The sequence below is a fragment of the Diorhabda carinulata genome, chromosome 4, assembly GCF_026250575.1.
Source record: "Diorhabda carinulata isolate Delta chromosome 4, icDioCari1.1, whole genome shotgun sequence".
Classification (NCBI taxonomy): Eukaryota; Metazoa; Arthropoda; class Insecta; order Coleoptera; family Chrysomelidae; genus Diorhabda; species Diorhabda carinulata.
In genome coordinates, this window is record NC_079463.1 from 13,707,232 (window position 1) to 13,728,745 (window position 21,514).

The 21,514-nt window shown below is 32.9% G+C and overlaps 2 protein-coding genes across 2 annotated transcripts; one reads left to right on the forward strand and one right to left on the reverse strand.

Annotated features, from left to right (window-relative positions):
* Positions 1 to 921: 921 nt before the first annotated feature.
* Positions 922 to 9,343, reverse strand: LOC130892251 (E3 ubiquitin-protein ligase RNF25). The gene is made up of 6 exons (XM_057797530.1): positions 9,232 to 9,343; positions 9,101 to 9,169; positions 8,805 to 9,045; positions 7,118 to 7,333; positions 2,705 to 2,956; positions 922 to 1,186 (listed from the first exon to the last, which is right to left on the reverse strand). Exons 1-6 carry the CDS (start codon positions 9,246 to 9,248, stop codon positions 1,091 to 1,093), a joined length of 891 nt encoding a protein of 296 aa, XP_057653513.1. The 5' UTR covers positions 9,249 to 9,343; the 3' UTR covers positions 922 to 1,090.
* Positions 9,344 to 9,373: 30 nt separating this feature from the next.
* On the forward strand, positions 9,374 to 20,959 carry LOC130892252 (protein GPR107). The gene is made up of 8 exons (XM_057797531.1): positions 9,374 to 9,992; positions 11,874 to 11,984; positions 12,040 to 12,185; positions 12,259 to 12,412; positions 12,471 to 12,864; positions 15,181 to 15,440; positions 16,853 to 17,127; positions 20,617 to 20,959. Exons 1-8 carry the CDS (start codon positions 9,903 to 9,905, stop codon positions 20,765 to 20,767), a joined length of 1,581 nt encoding a protein of 526 aa, XP_057653514.1. The 5' UTR covers positions 9,374 to 9,902; the 3' UTR covers positions 20,768 to 20,959.
* The last annotated feature ends 555 nt before the right edge of the window (positions 20,960 to 21,514 follow it).

Genomic DNA, 21,514 nt, shown 5'->3' on the forward strand with positions numbered 1-21,514 from the left:
AGAACTACTTCATATTGGATTCCGACAACTAGAACGCATTATTATATCGGAATGTGCCTTTAAAGATGATTAATGATCTTAGCAGAAAACTAGGAAGTTCTAGAAGGAAAGTTAAACAGCTGAAAGCAAATATTGATAGAAAAAGGAAGGAAAATGAACAAAAAGAAAACCAAAGTTATGGTATGGGCAAATGTAAAAAAAGAAGGACAAATATAATTTAGAATCTAATGATAGAATAGAGACGGCGAACAAAGTATAATATGCCTAATAATGAAATATTCGGCGAAGAAATAAAAATAAAAGTGCACAAAGCAATTTTAAGACCCAATTCTCACATATGGCTTTAAATCTTGAGTATTGACAGTGAGATACAAGAGTAAAATTGGAGCAGCAGAGATGAATTCCTTCGAGCACTGAAAGGAGTAACTAAAATAAGAGATATCAAAATTGAGCCCACACAAGAATTTATAGAAAGGAAACAACTAGGATGGTGGGACCACCTATAAAGGATGGATAACATAGTGCTAGTAAAGAAAATTTTGGAAAGTAAAATGCCAGAAAAATGGAAAAGAGGAAGATCACGAGCAACATGGGACAACACCATAGAAAAAATCTTTAAGAAGGGAACGTTATGGGTCGAAACATTTGCCGCAAGATAGAAATGAACTGGAAACTTTTTATAAGGATTTAGAATAGTGAAATTAACACACCTACAAATACGGTAAAAAAGGAATAGATTATTATTGTTCTCATTAAAGGTTGATTATAATTCTCTCTAAATTTCTGTAAATCCATTATTTTTAGTGATAAAGAATGTAAAAACCACCATGTCCATGAGTTACTTTTCCTCGTATGTATAATTCTTAATATTGTGAGAAAATTAGAAGAAGTTGGGAGATGTTTGATTGGTATGCAATGAAATTTTAGTTTTCAACATATTTACTAAAAGTAATATTAAAATTAAAAAACAAACAATAAATAAATAAAAGTCCGAGACTAATCGATTCTATAAAACACATCTATGATTAGATAAATATTGGAGAATGACATTTAGATTATGCGAAAACCGGTAGTTGAATGGGCGCCTTAGTCATCTGTTACTGAAAACAGAATTCATTCTGCACTCATATCTTTGACCCCTTTGGATTACATCTGGCTCCAAAACGCCATCACTAGGTCCTGGGTCCTGAAATTAAAAAATTTTGGTAAATATGATTAAATATATAAGATTAAAAATATTAAAAAAAATAGGATCGGATAATTACAGAATTTCAATAATAATGTAACATTTTCTATTGCAAAAATGTATAGTCGCCTTGTAATACCTTTATAAAGAAGAATCGTGGCATCAAACCTGAGATCTTGGTCAAAGCAGTGCTTAGCTCTGAATATAAATTAAATGCCATGAGAGTTTATCAGAATCTGCATCGCTAAGAACGAAGTAAGACGTGTCATAACTAACGCAAAATGCAAAGCACCAGGCTAGGTAACAGAAAGCTCCCTACATTGATGCCGAGGACGACATAGAAAACAAAGGAGAGTCCAACTTATCATCCTAAACCTTCAACCAACCAGCATTGATTGGAGAATACAGGGAAGTAATGAAGAAGAAAGAGCAAATTTGCTGTTGCCCGACGGCGGTTTACGCGGGGGATTACAGGCTCACCGAGACTTATATGGAGTAAGTTTTAGTGCATGCGAGAAATCGTTATCAGTATAAGCTGATAGAACTTTCCTCTCCACCCCAGGAAAAAAATCTTCATAAACAACTCGATAAGTTCAGTTGGAATTTCTGGAACCGTTGGCTATGTTCATATTGAACACACTAGCCACTATATCCGTACTAATAATCACACTGACGCGCGTTTCAGAGTTTATCTTTAGTATCTGAGGAGCCTCCAGGAAGAAGTGGTAGAGGACAACCAACTCTAAGATGGTAAACATATATTGATCATACGATGATGGATAAAGACCTGAGAGTAGGGGACTGTACCAACACTCTGATTAAATATAAGAAAAAAGAGAATATTTCAGAGCAAAATACAGAACAACAAGAAGAAATAAAATGAAAATAATTGGATTTGGATCATAGGAGGAGGTAACAACAAGTCAGAAAAACTGACAACTAAAATGATGCAAAAATATAGCAACGAATGGAAGTAGAATGCTCAATAGCAAAGGAAGTAGAGGACAGAACACTGCAATGGTATGGTCATGTCCATAGAATACCAGAACGAATAGTGAAATGGGAGCCTCCAGGGAGAAGACGGACAACCAACGCTAAGATGGAAAACATATATTGGTCATAGGATGATGGATAGAGATCTGAAAATAGAAAATTGAAATAAAGGGGGATTATGGATAATAAGAAAAAGAAAACTATTTTCGTTATTGCGTAAATATTGAGAAAAAAATAATTTCAAGTTTTAATCAACATTTTGTCGTGGAAAAACTTTCAAAGGAACCAAGGAGAAGTTGAATTAATATTTTATTCTGAAAGTTTCACACAAAGGTTTATAGTGGAAGGGTAGTTTTAAAAGTGATCATATGAATAACTGGAACGTCATTTATTGTACTACACCAGAAATTGTTAATTAAATGCGTATTACTAATTGATTTATTAGAAAAATCGAGAATTATAGTTATAAGAAATGAAGGAAATAGATCGATAAACTTATGAATAATATGAATAAATGGTTCTTACCTCAGTAGTATCACCGGATCCATCTTCACCAGAATCGGTAATCAACAACAACTTGTTCTCTTCTGCTTCAATGTCAATGATACCGCCCTTGCTTTTTTGGTAAGAAAATAATTGCCGCATACTTTCTTGTAATATTTTTAGATCACTGGTAACTTGGAAATTTTGAGCGTTTTCTAAATCTTTAGGAGGAAGAGCTGTCTTCAGTTCTTCAACATCACAGTTTATTGATTCCCTACAAACTGGACAGCTTGCCTAAAGTGTAAAAAAATTATAAATAACCTTTTTAAATATATATGCATAAAAAGGTTATAGCCACTGACTAGTTTCGACGTTTTTGCGTCTATTCAGAGCGGCGTAACTACTACAGACTCTTTTCAACACTAGCAAGCGCTTCTATTTGGTTCACATAGTTAAACCTTTCCCAGTAGACGCTATCTGGCGTCATCTTCACTTCCAATTGCAAATCATCTGTCAGGTATAGTGTAGCTGTAGTCGATGATAATATGAATTGAATATGGTGATATAGGAGATTTCGCCAATGCTTTAAAATATGAAATCTACTTATCACCTTTGAAATGAAGCTGACGAGAGATTGTTACGCCGTTCTAATGATATGTAATAACATCAAAACAGGTCCGCAGATTATGCCTCTTTTTTATTTATGAGAAACATAAGGAATGTCGATTTCATAAAAAAGTTGGACGTGATATTCTTTAGAGATATATTTCAATACTTGTCGCGGTAATTGCAGGAAATCATGTTTTGAAATATTGATATCTCTCAATTGTGTTTTGGGCACATCTTTTTGCCAAAAGAACGCTTTTGGATGTAGGAAATTAGGAGATTCATCTTTCCGCCCTGCTTATCAGGGAAGATAATTTCAAATTTGGTTTTGAAGTTTTAACGACCAAGCAGACAAATAGAGTAAAAATAGCCAAACTATAAAAACAAAGTCTCAGAAGAGAGCTTCTTACATATATTTTGATATTTGATAGTTAAAATCTCTTATATTATAGACCCACAGTAATTCCCTAATATATATTTTCATCCCAAAATCCCTAAGGACTCTTGAAAAATCTTGAAATCTTGATGAGAACGCTTCCCCTGGAAAATTTAAATGTGAGTGTAATAGGTGAAACTTGACATTCTCTTATCTGGTGACAATAATAATACTGAAGGTAAACATTTTACTTTCAATCTCTGAAGACGTTAACTTAGTTTTCGAAACGCAGGTCAGACAGTATAATTGGGAGTGTTGCTGTGGGGGTAGTGTAAACAGTGTCGTAGATATCAATATAACCAACTGTTTTAGAAATTCCACTTCAACTAATCAAACGAAAGTACTAGAACAAATATAGTTTGTGTAAAAAATCACAGAAGAGAAAAGAGCTTCCTTATTTTCCGAAGGTGCTGGTCAATCAGAACGCAGCTTTTAGTACAGTAGACTCCCGATTATCCAAAGTAATTGGGGCCGGGACCACCTCGGATACGGGAAAACTTGGATAATCGGAAGGTTAAGTTCGGTTATGGTAAAAAAGATGTAAAACCCCGTGAAAGGTTACAAAACTGGTTTAATGGAAGCAAAAGCATATGATAATCACAACTACACACCTGTAAGCAAGTGGAAACATAGGTTATTTCGCCAAAAAGTTATTGATCGTCTTCTGAGATAACATCTTCCCTCGCTTGGACGATGCAATGTTGTGCCAACGCTGTATAGACAGAATGTCGTGTGGCGTACACTCTTCTTGTTGCTCTGTGAAAGCAAGAATAGCATCGATCGCCTTCAGTCCGTCGGTGTATGATATTTTGGGAGTTATCTCGTTCATAATGTCATCTCCTTCACTGTCCTTAGCAGCGGTTACCCTATCGATGATTTCCTCGTCGGTAATCTCCCCCTGAACAACTTGATCGCACCAATCACGAATGTCTTCGCTGTTGATTTGATCTTCAACGGGTAACTCATTCGCTATTTCGACTAAATCACTCACATTCTCGGGTTCTGGCGCTTTTTTACATGGTACGTCTAGGCCAAATAAATTTTTCCACGACTTTTGAACGGTGGTTGTTTTTACCTCATCCCACGCTGAAGCAATCCAGTACGACACATCTTTTAATGTGACTTGTTTTAAGGCATCCTTAACAGTGTTTCCTTCGTCTAACTTTAAAATCAACATCTGGTGAAGCCTTCGCCGGTAGATCCTTTTCATCGCTTCTAGAACCCATTGGTCTACAGGTTGTATAAGCGAAGTTATATTATGGGATAGAAAGATTGCCTTAATTCCACTACTGCACAGTTCTTGGACATCAGGGTGCGATGACGCATTATTCAATAGTGGAACAGCTTTCCTGGAATACTGGTTATTTATCAAGAACTCTTCAGTCACAGGTACAAATTCGTTGTAAAACCAATCACTGAATATCGGGCTGTCCACCCATGCACTCCTTTGGTTACAGTACCTTGTTGGCAGGTAGTCGACTTTTACATTTTAAAGGCTCTAAGATTTTCTGCCTTTCCAATAAGCAGCGGGCTCAGCTTCAATGAGCCACAAGCATTAGCTGTAGCCAGAATCGGACATAAGTTGGAATTTCTGGAATTTCTTCTGAATATTCATACTCAATACACTGTTTACACCACCACTACACAAACACTCACAATTACACTGTCTAACGTGCTTTTCGATAACCAAGTTATTGTCTTCAGAGATTGAAATCTAATAATTTTGCTGTTTACTGCTATTGTTTTGTACTAAATTTTTCCACCAATAAACCTTCTCCCGCGAAAATGAATTCCAGCGGAAAAAACTCCTGAAGACGATAACTTGGTTATCGAAACACGCGTTAGGAGCAGTCCTCTCGGATTTGGCTGCCAAGGTTTTATAAGGTAGGAGAAAATTTGAACAGAAGTTAGTCCTTCTCTGAACACAATTTATTCCATTTTCATTTGAAATCCGCAATTTCAGATGAGTCTGCTGATAGCTTCTGACCACTAATATTTAGCTGCCTTACTCCATACCTCTTCTTCCATCTGTCCAGCCATCCTTCACTCGCGGTAAATGTTTCCTCGCCGTTTTTAGAGTTCTCATGAAATTCAAGCACCTTAGCTAACACCAACAGAGTTTAGCGCGAGTTCAGAACCAACTGAGTCTAGAATGTGTCATCTTCCCTCTCCCACGACACGACGGCTCGACCTAGTAACAGCCAGTAGACGCCAAAATTCTTTTGCCAAAAATAATTCCAATACTACGGCAGATCCATTAATATTTCACTTTATTGATTTCGAAAAATACATATTGATATCTCACTCGTCAACATGTAAATTTTTTTTATAGCCAATATCAGAAAATTTATAGCTCAAATACAAGCTCATTTTCCTAAATCCAGTTTTCAGGGATTCTTGAGGACAGAAAAAAGCATGTTTCTTGTGAGTATGAAACAAATCGAAGTTTGGAGAAAAAAGTTCTACCTATTTAAAAACAGAGGTTTTTAAAAATTTGTTTGGTTTTAAATAGCTAGAGCTATATAAAATCGGAGCAATTATGCTGAAAAGATTCCAATAAAATGACAAAAGATATTAGCTGCTAATCAATTATCAACTTCAAATACGGTACATATAATAGTGTTTAATAAATAGGTAAAATTTAACCAAAACAGATGTTTAGTTAGCAGCTATTAGCTAAGCCTGATATAAGTTTAGACCTAATATCTATTTTTTACATAAAAGTAGAAGTCTTACTAAGGAAAATGCCGCTGGACAGGAGTCTTTGAGAGATAAAAATTTATGAAAATTAGTGACAAACTTACTTTTTTTATAAATTAAAAAAATTATCCAGCGATCAGATTTGTACATGTCGCGCTAAAATTTTCAGGATCGCGTCCTTGTTAGGTATACTTTCGAGGAAAAAATCAGCATCAAAATCGTCGACCCTAATGCGCATACTTTCGTCGTGAATTAATAGATCTACCCCTATATATTTCATTCTCAACTTTGTTCTGAAAAGAGAACACTGAAACTATTGGCATCTGTCATGGAAAAACAGTGGATGATGAAATATGCTATGAAATTGGCATTTTTATGTGGAAGTACTGAATTGTAAGAATTCTGAACTTAGAAAATATTAGTTGAAAAAAACATCACTAGCAACTTTATCAATAACAAAAATTATATGCAAGAAAATGAAAATCTTATGAAATTTCCCTAGAATTGTAAACCAAAATTTGAAAATATCTGTAAAGCACCATTTGAACGAGACAATCAATCTAAATAGCTCAAAATATGTAAATAACTCCTCTCGGCAGTTTTCTTCGATTAAAAAAGTGGCTTGATACCAAAGTCCAAATTTCTGATAAATACATAATTTGTTGGATCTTAGATTTTTAGTATAATATTTAATATAATTGGTAAAACAATACCTGAAATCCTTTAGTGCATTTTTGCCAAGCTGGTAACTTGTCTTGCTCTTCTTGATAATGTCTCTTAGTTGTAATGACGTGATTATATAAACAATAGGAATGAAAGTAGTGAAAGCATTCAGTTTTTGTAAAATTGTCTCCTTCAACAAAACCATACAAACAAACCGCACACTGACAGGTTGGCAAGTTACTTTCAGTCAAGCTTTCCCTGATGAGCTATAAAAAAATTGAAACACAATATACTCTATATCTAAATATTTATGTTTTTAAGTCGTCGTGACTTTAGGTCTCTTCTGTTATAAAATTAGTTTTTTTATGTAATTTTTGAAATACAGATAAAAATTTAACGTTTTGACTACTTTCAGACTTTATCAAAATATGTTTTGATAAATACTGAAAAGTAAAATTTGTATGAAGTTGAGCAAAAATTAGTTTGTCTGCTTAAATTATTGATAGATTGATTGATTGATTATTGGAACCAGTCAGGGAAAATTTTGAAAGTGGATTTGAAAAAGCAGGAATTTATCGTATTAACAGAGTGAAAACACTGGAGCAATAATATCAAATGAAAATCTCGACCCTAACGTCCAATTAAATGTCAGTACCTTCGTCATAGACCACTTAGAAGAAGATTCGCCAGCCCAAGAGAACAAACACCAAAGAAAAAAAAGTCAATGTAATAGCTGGAAGAAGCATTTCAATTGGCAACATTCAAAACAATCAGTTGCGGTCCTATTTATGCTCAGAAAAATATCTCTTCTTGCCCTACCAAAAAAACTAGGACGATATCTAGCGAGTCCAATAGTTCTGTTAATATTTCCTTTCAAATGGAAGAAGACCAGGACTTGAGAGAACTTGAAGGTGAAAACGAAGACATACAAGACAGTACAAGAACTGGGTATAACATTGAACTCAAAATCCGGAAGTTTGTTCTATTTTTATTTCATAGAAATTATTCAGGAAAAAGTGAAGCAATACAAAATAAAATCTCTTGCATCTAGTGGATGGTCAATGGAAATGGCCCACACCAAACGATGTTATTTGGTATATAAAAGAGACTTTGTAGGTCATGAGAGACTTATTTCATTTAAGAGAGGTTTCTTCAAGGTACTGGAAATTGAAAGATACTCCTCTTAGGCTATTCTTAGCTAGATTTTAAAATTTCTTATTTTTTACCAAAGAATATTACTTCATTTAACTTTTTTATCCAATGAATGTCAATGTTATTTCTATATTTGTTTTCTAAAGAATGTTCTTCTATTTTGCAATTAAAATCATTATAAAACATTTTGTTCCTTTTATTATAAGGAGAATGCTATGCTTATAAACCCAAAAATTTAAAAAAATAACACAAACCTATTTGGCAATCAAAGTCACTCATATCCCTGACTTTAAGTTTTCTAAATAAAATAATGTTTGGCCAAAGTAATGTAACTGTATTGTCTGACTTTGGCCACCCAATTTAAAAACAAATGGATTTAGAAATCATTTAGATTTTTGACAATTTCAAAGTTTAGAGTACTAATATCGTCCTACAAAATAAGACTTATAACAAACATTTATAACATTTGGTTTATGGTATATGAAAAAGAAGGAAAGAGGAATCTACAATTCTATTGTAAACATTTCAGTAACTATTAGTTTTACAAGAAAAAGTTTCCCTGATATATTAAAGTAGCAGCATTACCTCAATCAATTCAAATATAACTGGTTGACCAAGATATTCCTTACATTTCTCAGCGATAGCTTTGTAAATATCATTAATTGTTGAGTCGTCTAAACCGCGAGGACTTCTAAGTTTAACGTTTGGTTCACAATCAGGATATTCTTCGGGAAGATTTACTTCGAGCGTCACGCAAACATACTGTTTGTTTACTTCGTTTGCAGTTGAAGGGAATATAGTGGATTTAATTAGTTCTGGACGACCTCTGAAATTACAATAAATAATTCAAATTGTTTTAATGCCATTAAACATGAACATACTGTGAGTCGTAAATAATTGATATATCATCCATTAAAATTGCTTCTAATGCTTCTATTTCTTCATGGACTCTACAAAAAACAGTTTAAGCATTTTAATTCTGGTGATTTTTGGTTAGAATAAGGGCAAGTACCTTTCATTTACCGACATTATTATATATTCCTAAAATGGGCACAATCAATAAAATTTTTAAAAGGTTTGTTTGACGTTTATACATAACAGCTGTTTCTGATGTTGACATCATCTGTATTTGTCATATTATAAATCTGGTTTTTGAGTGTCCTATCCTACGTCAAACGTATAAAGAAATCAATTGATAAAGTGAGAATTTCAATCAAATGTACTTTACTGAGGGATTAGTTTTATAATGTTACTATTGTTTCCCTATAAAATAAAGAATAATTGCATACACAGTATTGGATAAATAAAAGCACCATAAGCCATCGAACACACTCGAGAGTAATAGTGTTGAACTGGCCGACAAAGGTTTAGAACTAGTCAGTGGAATAATTGTATTAATAAGTGTCATCTTATAATTAAATGCAAGGTAATTTTAGAATAAAAGTACCAGATACTTGATTATTTTACTATTTCTGAGGATGATGAATTCACATTTTATGAATATATTTTTGACCCGAAAAAATTTGATACCAACTAACGCAGCTACGTTTTAAATCCCACTCGAGAATTAAGACTTTCATCTTTAAGACTTGATAATTGCAGCACTGCCCCACTGTGTAGCCTTCACAAAATCTGTCAATAGTTATGATGAAAAATTTTAGGAATAAATAAAAAACATATAAAATGAGTAATATTCATGTAAATTATATAGCAGTCGTATTATTTGGCATACTAAGTATATGTTCAGCAAGAAAACACAATTTGGAAATTACGGTAAGTACATACAATACCACTCAATCACATCGTAATTTCAATTCTCTTATACTCGTAAAATAGGAATATTGTTTTGTATAGGGTACTTTATATGTAATGATTTATGTAACTTATTGTACTTGGTTTGAAATATACTTATGAATATATTCAGTTATCAGGAAAAGTAGTTCAATAATATTTTGACACAGTGCAGATATTGTCCAATTTTTTATGGTTGTCTTACCGCGCTCTTATTATAGAAATACCACTTATAATTTATTTAATAAAGAACGATGCAACTTTCCAAATATGTATCGTCATAAGAATTAAGTTGAATATTGAAATGAATTCTGGCTAAAGGCCTCAAACCCTGGAAATATTAAAAGTCACATCTTTTCACAAAAAAGTGTATGCCTATGTGTATTCCAATCATTAGAGAGCGGACAAATTTTATGTTAAAAGCCTTAATATAATTCCCCAACCAATATTTTTGAATGAATTGATCATCTTATGTTATGTATATTGGAATACTACAGCTTTTTATTGTCCTAATTCTAAATGTACTTAACTAGATACCTAGTAAAAATGTTGCAGTACTTTGGTTCTAAACTAATAAATATTTTTGAGGTACCATAAAGTAAAGCTCCAATCCTGCTTTTGTTTTTTATATATTTGAAATTTTTTTAAAAATCTGATTTGTCCCATAATATAACATCATTCTCATCAATAATGAGGGTAGGCATCTTATTGAGAAATTATATTTACCCAACAACTTGAGCAGTCAAATTGGAACTAGAATATTCAGGCAGATGCTCTTAAAGGATTTTTAACAGTACACTGAGGCTAATGGATTAGTATCTATGGAAATGTTAATAAGAATGGGAAAGCCTTTTTAGCTCTAATTGCCCGTGTAATTCGTTTTTTTTTGTCCATGCTTTAGCCCGTATAGTTCCTCCACAATTTAAGAATTCTCTAGTCATCACTGACTCTAAAGCAAGTGAAATCACCTAATTTTTTCTGATTGTGTTATTGATATCTTGATAATTTCCCAGGATGTGTATCAAACTTTCCTTCACTGTTCTACAGGATTGGAAGGTCCTGGTCAGAAGCTCTACAGGTATTATATCTATACATGTATCTACCAGACTGTTTGTCTCCCTTATACGTAATTTATCGAAACTTCTTTAGAAGATCTCAGCTCAAAAAAACTTTTAATACCAAATTCTTATTGATCTAGGAGTTCTTAACAGAAAGAGACTTCATTGTTCCTATGCCTGCATTTAGAGGCAATAAACGTAACCAGGTAGTGGGTGGGTAGTTCAAACTAAACTGAATTTTTGCTTTTCGGTCTCAGTAATTTTTACTATTTTTCTTCCAGTCATTTCTCCAAACCTTTTGTCTCTGGAATTTATAACAGAAATTGATTTTACTCGGTCTTTCTTTTTGGGTTCTGATATTTAACTGGTGTGATATCTATACACGTACATATACTAGATTGTTTGTCCTCCTTATACTTACCTACAGTTTTTCCGTTGCCCAATCTAAGGAGTTTGTTTCACCTATGAAGATTTTGGCCTGTCTGTATCCATATAACTTAGAGCCATATCTTTTTGTTGTTTCCTCTTTCCAGTAGCTTTAAGTGTTTCTTTATCTGCACCTAAGAGATTTCTACCTTCCTGTCAGATCTTTGGTAATTAAATTACCTCTGAGTCCTTTATGCATAACAAATGTTATACAATTTTGGGAAAACTCCAGTCCAGCATCTACTATTTTCATTTTGCTGACTAGTTGCCCCTATTATGATAATTCTGTTTATTTTATTTATTTCCAACACAATTTTAATTTTTTAAATTAAAGTAAAGCTATAAAATTATGTTAAGGTGGCCAACTTGTATTTTTTAGAATGATGCTCGTAGATATATTCCTTTGAGCAATTTTGGATTTTATAAAGGTGGATATTTAGAAGTAGAGTTGTCAAATTTCACAGTTAATCCTGAAAATATATCAGGTCCTGTAAGTATTTCATATTGCTAGTGTTTAATTAGTTTTATATTAACAAATATTACAGTTTGGTTTTAGTCTTGATAAAACGATTAATGATGGTGTAAATCCTTACCTTAATGGTCATGAAGATCACTGTCTTTTAGAGCGTATTTCAGAAAAACCTCAAACAGTTGAAATAATTTTTTTAATCCTGAATTTTCAGACAAAAGAGTAAGTGGATATTATATAATTTTTCATTAAAATTATTGTGAGTTTTTGTACCTTTTTTCGATTTAATTTGTAGGCTTGTAATTACCTGTAATGGAAAACAAAATCATGTACATATTTTTAAACAACGGGAGGAAAATGATAAGGAAAATGAAAATTCTGATTGTAAAGACTTGAAATTTAAATTGACCTCAACAGAATATAAAGGAAGAACTTATTATAATACATCAGTGAGTGTATATTCAACGAAATTATACTGGAAATTTTTTTTTTATTTTAACTTTTTAGTTTGTAATGGCAGTCAGAAGTTTAGAAGAAGAAGGTCTATACACATTAATATTCCATAATTGTCCTGTTTACAATAACATAGAATCTCGCGTTGACTTCAATATAAAAATAGTTGAGCAAAATCCAAGTAGCTACTTATCAGCAGGAGATATGCCCTTACCAGCGCTGTACTGCATGATGTCCATTCTGTTTCTGCTTTCTGGAATGTTCTGGGTATTTTTGTTGAAACAATCCAGACATCCCGTCTTCAAAATTCATTATATGATGGCTGTATTGGTATTTCTGAAAGCTGTATCATTGGCTTTCCATGGAGTTAATTATCATTACATTGAACGACTTGGTGTGCATCTAGCTACGTGGGCAATTCTTTTCTACATTGCACATTTACTAAAAGGTAAGTTTAGTACATCACCTAAGGTTTGCAGATGACATTGTCCTCATAACTGATGAATTAGGTGAGGCAAGAACATTATACAAGATTTGCAAATCGCAACAAGGAAAGTTGGTCTAAAAATAAATTCCAATAAAACCAAGTTGATGACAAATTTAGTTCCTAGCCAACCACTAAATGTGGACAACAAAGATATTCAAATGGTGGAGAGTTATAAATATAACTGGGACATGAGATAAAAATTACTAGAGACAACCAAACAACAGAACTGTCTCGAAGAACGACACTAGGATGGGCTTCGTTTGGTAAATTGCGAGATGTGTTCAAAGGAGATGTGCCAATCGGCCTAAGAGAAAAGCCTTTAACCAATGCGTCCTCCCAGTCCTGACTTATGGCGCAGAGACCCTGACATTAACTGGAAGATCAATACTTAAATTGCAAATTACACAGCGTAAAATGAAAAGGTCTATGCTCAGCATCACTATGAGGGATGGGATAAGGAATGACGAATTGCACAGACGATCTGGAGTTAAAGATATCATAGACCAAATACTGAGACAAAAATGGCGGTGGGCAGGACATGTTGCAAGGATACAAGATAACCGATGGACAAAAAGAATTCTAGATTGGAGACTGAGAACAGACAAATGAAATCCAGGAAGACCCCCTACAAGATGGATTGATGATATTAAAAGAATATGGACAAATTGGGTAGCAACCGCACAGAGCAGAGAAAACCGGAAGCATTTGGAGGAGGCCCATATCCTGTAGTGGACGAGATAACGCAGAATGATGATGATGAAGCTCAGTTCTAGAAATTTAGGTTTTGGAGTTTTCCTCTTTTACAATATGTTTTTAGCTCTATTAAGTAGAGGTGGGGATGTTCTTCAATTTTTTTTCTGAGACAGGATGTCTGAAAATGTATTGACCTCTAATTATTTTTTGAAAACTTCCACTGAAGCTATTCAGTACTGCATTTATAGCCGTACAACAAAATTAGAGGAAATTAGGAGCATAAAACTTTTGAACGAGCAAAAATGAAACAAATATCTATGTGAAAGTCTCAAATTTCAAATCCTTGCTAGCTTCAATAGAATTTATTAGAGAATTGTAAAATTTGGGTATTTTATGCTGATATGTCTTTCATTTTTCCTCATTGACAAATTTATATCCTGAATTTCTTACAATGTCTTTTATTTTTGCTTCTACGAAAAAATTATAGGAAATTCAGGATATAAAATTTTTGAAAGAGCAAAAATTGAAGAAATATCAACACTATCTGCTACCACTGCACGTAGTACCAGTGATAGTAGAAGAATACTTATTCTTGACAACTCTTGAAGAATTACATCACTTTGATATATTATATATTATAATATATAGATGCATCTAAATGTTCTTGATTTTAGGTCTCTTCTGTTTCACAATTAATTTTTTTTGATAGTTTTTAAAAGAAAGATAAATTTTGACGTTTCGACTTTCCTTTAAGTCTTTATCAAAATATGATATTGACACTGACAATTTGCTCACTTATATTGATCTATAAATCACCTTCATCATGAATATCAAAATAAGGATAAAATCAACTTTGTTCCAATAAGAAAAATTAATTTTTCTTTGATTTCCACATCTCAAATATGTTAAATTTATTAGAATTTACAAAATTGTCAATACTATATTTTGATAAAGACTTAAAGGAAAGTCGAAACGTCAAAATTTATCTTTCTTTTAAAAACTATTGAAAAAAACAGAATTTTGAAACAGAAGAGACCTAAAATGAAGAACATTTAGATGCATTAATATATCAAAAGGTCTAAGAAATAAGAAATTAAAGAAATATATATATATATATATATATATATATATATATATATATATATATATAATATCAATTCAAAAAAATGTATTGGCATATCCGTTAATTCTCGATGAAAATGTGCCCACGTAGGTTGGCAATTTGGATGCTTATTTTTTTTTTTTTTTTTTTAAAGGAGACGATCCTGAAATTAGAACCCAATATGATCAAATTCTGCTGCAAGAGAAATTTTTGAGTATTCATTTTTTCATTTATTTTCAATAATTTGTATCTCAGCGCTTCAATATAACTTAGATACCCCTACCAACGGCATTCTTTTCAGAAGATTCCCTCTGAAAAACTATATATTTGGTCTAATCGTATATTGGGCTTTTTCAAAAATCAAATAATTCTCCTGTGACATGAAAATTGTCAACGCACTTTCGTCGAGAACTAATGGATCTTTCTTTATATATCAATATTAATCTTATAACAAAAATGTACCACTAATTATTTACTTTCAGGTGCTCTTTTATTTGTTGTAATAGTACTTGTTGGTACCGGTTGGACTTTTGTTAAACATGTTCTTACACCTAGAGATAAAAAACTGTTTATGGTTGTAATACCTCTTCAAGTACTGGCGAACGTTGCTGACATTATATTAGAAGAAAGCGAAGAAAGTGCTAGAGAATATGTTGCATGGAAAAATTTTGTGATTCTAGTGGATTTATTGTGCTGTGGTTGTATTTTATTCCCAGTTGTGTGGTCCATTAGACATTTGCAGGTAAATTAACACTAAATATTCAAATGCTTTTCATTTAATTTCTAGCTGAAAGTAATAATTATTCAGTAGATAGAAACAGAATTCTTTCAAATGGTTACATTAAGTGTACTTCATTCTTTCCAATTCCTGTAAGTCTTATATAATTCTTATTGCCCATGGTGCTTTTGTATTTTTTCTTCCAAAAAATGGTTCTTATGGTAATATTATAGATAATTAGCTACTGTGCTAATAGTAACAATCCTAGAATATATTAATATCAGCAGATTCCAATATCTGACAGTTTCCAAATTATACGTACAGCTTGTATCCGTTAGATTTTATTAAAATCTAATAAAACTTAATCTGTATATCATACTTTATGTCCCACAACTAATGTCCCAGATGTTCCTGGAAGAAGTTAACAGTAACTCGACAGACTCTACTATTATATGAGTTATTATGAGGCTATATATAAGGCAGGAAATCACAGTAGAGAAGACTTTCAGAAATTCTCCTTTTGAAATCTGTTTTGTCGTAGAATTCTCCATGACAAAAATTGTGTCAAAATGTCTCCCTTTTTATCATTTTTTTTTTAATTTCGGTAAGAACCAGGAGGCACATGCTGCTAAATCAGGTAAATATAGCGTATAGCTGCACGCCATCTGGTCGCGCCGGTCGTAAAATGTTGAAATCTATAACATGACAGGTACACAGCCGCGCGTCATCTGATCGCTTTAATGTAATGGAAACTATAAAAGATGGTAGCTCCATATATAATTATTATTGAATTAGATGTTTCTGGGAGCAGTTAATTGTAATTAAACAGATTATATAATGTTATAGAGCTATTGTGAGAGTATATATATATGGAAGAAGCTCGCAATAGAGCAGTCAGTTGAATATTGGAAGATACGAGGCGAACTATACAAGTAATATGGGCGGTGATAGTGAAGTTATAGTGACTAAAGTGTTGTCTTGTAAAAAACTAGAGTCATAAACACCTATCAGAAATAATAGAGAGTGGTAAAACACTTTCTTTTTCTTCAAATAGTACAATTCTATTTATACCGCCCTCGTAATTCCAATTTAACAGTGATTTTAATCTCATATCCTTTCTGTATATGTTGGGTGATGCTTTTTCAGACCAAACCCATAACCTCAATTCGGGACATATTTTGAGCAATTCAAATTTGTCATTAATTGGTGGTATAAAAATACATTCACGATATTATCAGATCAAACCTCATAAGGTGGATTTGAGATAATTTTTTTTCATTACACATTTCTATCTATATTTGTTTGAAATGCTTTTCTTTTCATTTACTACACTAATTTCTTATGCTTGGTTATACAAGGGTATAAACTAGTGGTATATATTTTTAATAAATAATTTTTCAAAAATATTGTGATGTATTTTTTTTTTCATTTTCAAGGAAGCTTCACAAACCGATGGAAAAATCGCAATGAATCTTCGAAAATTGAAACTATTCCGTCACTTCTATGTCATGGTGGTTTGTTACATCTATACAACAAGAATAATCGTTTATTTATTGAAAATGACAGTACCCTTCCAATACGGTTGGTTACATGAAATGTTCAAAGAGATGGCTACTTACGTATTCTTCGTATTAACTGCTTACAAATTCAGACCAGCTTCGCAGAATCCTTATTTCGCTTTAACTGAAGATGATGATGACGAAATAGAAATGTAAGTTAACCTCCAAAGCAAGTAAATATTTTCCAAAAATTATTAACTTCCCTAAATTATTTCCATCGATATCAAAATACTATTCCATCATAAAAAATAATTGTTGTTGGGTTAAATTACCATTACATTTTTGTGCTTTTAACTTGGTAATCATCGGTTTAGTGGTGCATCAACAGATGCTTTTTCAAAAGTGTTAGATCAGTTCTATAAAAGGGATGATCCAATTGTTCCCAGCCAAAAGAAAGGATAATGTGCTCGATTTGCTGTATGATGAAGAGCATTATCTTGGAGCAGATAATGAAGATGACCTACTATATTAGTAGAAGACAGCAGCAGATGAATATAATATTCACCAAAATATAGGGAAAAATGTTTTTATTTGGAACTCCTTGTCATTTTCTATTCCAGTATCAATAAAAATTTCCCGGCCAAAAGAAGTTTGCTGTATGTTGGCGAGCCTTATTGTGGAGCGGATGATGAAGCTGACCTACTATATAAAAAGGTGAAACTGCCAGATACCATACCTAAAATATGGTAAAAAATGGTTTTCTTTAACACACACTGTCATTTTCTATACCATAAACAAAAATTTCAGTGGTTGTTTTAACTTGGTCATCATCGGTTTGATGTTGTCTCAACAGATGCCTCTTCAAATGCAGGAATAAAAGTGTTAGATCGGGTCTATAAGGGGGATTATCCAATTGTTCCCAGCCAAAAGGGTTGATAAGGCAAATTATAATAATATGAGCATTGAAGTGGTACTTAATATTTCATGAAAATTTCTTTTCCTCGGGGTAGTCTTTATGATTTGTTATGTGAAAAAGAGTCATTACTACCACCTAAATTTTCATATACATATGACAAAAATATTAGGTAGTACAATGGTATGCGTTCATTTCAATACATCAAAGTTGATTTTTTTGAGTTTGGATACTTTTTTCTAAATTGTTTAACCAGTAGTAGTAGAAATTGTTTATGTTTTTACTTGTTCTTCGTCTTTTTGTGAAGTTGTAGTCTTTCATCAGTGAAACTCCACGTTCTGTAATGTTATTAACAACTTAAAGTGATCCTGCTATTTCTTCTATTTTCATCTTCAATTTATTTTTTGTTCATTTGTTTACAGAAAATACGATAAGAATTCTAGGTTTTACTTGAGACAAAATCCTGCAGCTCCAATTCACCGATGACATTTAGTATCCTTAAGGACTTGTTTCATTACTTCTTCTCTATCTTCATTCTTTAAAGCATCAACTATTTTTTCTCACCTTTATTGGGGACAATGTTATTAAAATTTATTTTGATAGATACAACTTCATATTACATTTTCTCATTTCATTCTACTTTAACCGGCGCTAAGGTCCTTTAAGAACCAGGGCCTTCTCAACAATCGACTGTCAATTTTTTGTGTATTCAGCATGGTGCGTCCAACGTCGAACCCCTAGTTAGATCAGGTCATTTCATACTCTGTCAAATATTGTGAAAGTTGCAAACCATTTTTGGTGGCAGTACATGTAGATCCTGTGTGAAACCAGTACTTTCACGATTAATGAGGAAATGTTCAGGATTCCTTCTTATTCAAACAGCTTTGACTGAAATTTGCATTCCATCTGGTGCTCTAAAATGTACACCTCTCTCTGGCACCCTTCTTTGTAGTCTCCTCTGGGGGTGATATTTTGTTTTTTGGTTTTTAGCAAACTCAATAATATTACATGTTGTCTTGGTAATATTTTTGTGATGGAGAAAGGTCCAGAATCCTTTAAATATCTTAAACTTAAGGATGAAACTCCTATTGACTTATTAACAACAGAGCCTCTTAACACGATTTCAAGGATATGGTGACGACAAATGAGCCAAAGCTTTCGTTGTAAAAAGACAACACTTTAAACCCCGGTATTTGTTGAGATCGTATCAAAACACCTACACATGACTTTAACTGTGATTCCTCTTGATTTTAGGGTATCGCTAATGGTACATATTTCTTCTCTTGTCTTGGAACTGTTCAATACCTTCCTTCTCCTGATACCCTATCAACTTTTTCACATTTTGAAATATTGTGTAAAAACTTTCCATTCCAGCGAACTGTCAGTGAAAACTCCCTTGTCAGATCTTGGACCTTCTTGTATGAAGTCTATGGCGCTTAATTGTAAATTGTTTGGAGAGTCGTTTTGGCTTTACAGCAATTTTGCACCTATCCCTAGAAGATATTTTGTACAATACTCTACATCTCATTGTTCTGCTTCCAAAATGCTTACACTTCTACCAAAAGAGGCTATTTTCATGGGAATTTTGTGTCCCATTCCTCAGGTGTTGGTACTATTTCTTCAAGATCTTTATCCTTTCAATGAAATGGGCAGGGCATTCATTGTGCTATTCTCATGGCTTGCTCGCCTCCAGTTTGATTGAGCTTTGATAACAAAGTTATCACCTTCAATTTACTTTCAGTCTTTGAAAATGTTAACTTGGTTATCGAAACGCTCATCAGACAGTGTAATTGTTAATGTTGGTGTAGTAGTAGTGTAGACAGTATACTCAGCAGCAGTTTGATGTCCTTTCTGGTCATAACGAGAAGTTCTTAGTTGATATGGTTATGAATCTTTTGGATTGTCTTAGGCCTGGAGTGTATCTCCAGTGACACTCCATCTGATTCTTTAACCATCAGTTCAGTTCATTATTGATATGGCATCTCATGAGGCTACAGTAGGTCCTAGTTATGAAGTCGGTTTTCCTTTTTTGGGAGGGTTGTCTGATTCATCATTTACTGATATATCCTGGTAGCTTGGTACCCACATTAGTTACTTTGTTTCTTTTAGCTATTGCTTTTGGAATTTGTTTGCACTTCCACATTAGTTTGGATGTGCACTCGATAGCTTTCAGTACCTTTAAGGTCGCTCGACTATCGGAGACAATGTAAATCTTATTTTCCAAGAGGTTTCTATTCAAACACTCCTAAGCACTTATGTTTATTGCTAGCAACTTTAGCAACAATCCAGTTCCTTGTGCTAGCTTCTAACCGTCTGTGTACCAAAGAGATACATTTTGAGCCTGTGAAAGATTTTTATTGACTCATGCTTTGGTTTGTAACTGCTCTCTACCTTTATCAATTAAAGAATTCTTAGTGGGTGTCTCTAAATACCTATTTCTTCACTATAAGGTGAAGAGGAACCCCAAACAAGTGGTACGTATGTGATCATGGGTTTGATGATTGTTTACTACACCATCTTAGGCTTTCGTCTCCATGTATGTCCATATAGCTACAGTGGCTTCTGAGATTACCTTGTCTTGGTGATTGTTCCAAGTATGGATGACTCATAGATATTTTATTTCATTGGAAAGTGTTAATTTAGTTCCATTAAGGATAGGTGCATTTATATTTGTCTTTCTTCTCCTTGTGAATGGGGCTAGGGTAAGCATAATAGTAGTAAATGTGTGTTCAGTAGTGTTATTAATGGTTATCGTTTAATTCTATTAATTTTATGTTTTATTTTTAAGACTCACCACAACAGGAGTCACCGAAGGACTTTCTAATATAAATTCCAGAACTACAAAAACAGCTTTACACCAACATACCTTAACGGAAGTAACCGAAGAAGAAAAAGACGTTTTATTGGGTCAAAAAGAAAGCAGCCACGAATACGACTGAGTATATTATTTAAGTTCAAAACGATTGTCTACTGTGATATGTAGTAGTACTGGTTAATTTAAAAATGGCGTTCTAAAACATCAGGTGACATGTGTTTAATCCATAAGTTGATATAATCATCATCTCGATATTTTCAAGTAGATCTAAGCATCCACATTTGTGTTTTTTTTAATAAAGTTCTGTAAAATTAAATTATTTGAAAAATGTCTCTCCTATAATTTCCACAGCATTTCTCTATTATAAAAAAAATTGATGTTATTATCATCAGGATTAAAATCATGGGATCAGTGAAGTTTTCGCAACTCCCCAAAACATTTATTTTTAGTGTTTCCTTTAATATTTAACAAAACCGATGACTTTTCATATTCAAATAGTCTTTATAAAATGGTTAGTACTTAGTAAAATAGTGTAAGAGACAAATTGATGAAATGGTCTATTCATCCGCTTCAATACCTACTCTACCATCCATGTTTATTAAACGAATTTTCAGTTTTTGAGGTTAGCTTTGTAATTCTGTTTTGGTCCAGCTTGTGAGTTTTGTACCAAAAGTAAGACTTCCGTATTTTTTTACAGAAAAAAACATGTATTGTAATTAATTTATATATCACTGAAAAGCTTACATTGTTGTTTAGTTTATAAGAAAGTCTCAATTTTATTCTTCACACTTTTGAAGCTTTTGTATTACTACTTCGCTAATCTGTCGAGAAAGCGTGTGATCCCTACTCGGACTTCATCATCGCTCTTGAA

Excerpts from the sequence above, each read along its gene's own strand:
- LOC130892251 (XM_057797530.1), bottom strand. Across the intron at positions 7,334-8,804 it reads TTATATTTGAATTGATTGAG|CTCATCAGGGAAAGCTTGAC; the intron begins GTAATGCTGCTA and ends ATTTTTTTATAG. Across the intron at positions 2,957-7,117 it reads AATGCACTAAAGGATTTCAG|GCAAGCTGTCCAGTTTGTAG; the intron begins GTATTGTTTTAC and ends TTTACACTTTAG.
- LOC130892252 (XM_057797531.1), top strand. The coding sequence starts at position 9,903 with ATGAGTAATATTCATGTAAATTATATAGCAGTCGTATTATTTGGCATA. Across the intron at positions 12,186-12,258 it reads CTGAATTTTCAGACAAAAGA|GCTTGTAATTACCTGTAATG; the intron begins GTAAGTGGATAT and ends TTTAATTTGTAG. Across the intron at positions 15,441-16,852 it reads GGTCCATTAGACATTTGCAG|GAAGCTTCACAAACCGATGG; the intron begins GTAAATTAACAC and ends TTCATTTTCAAG.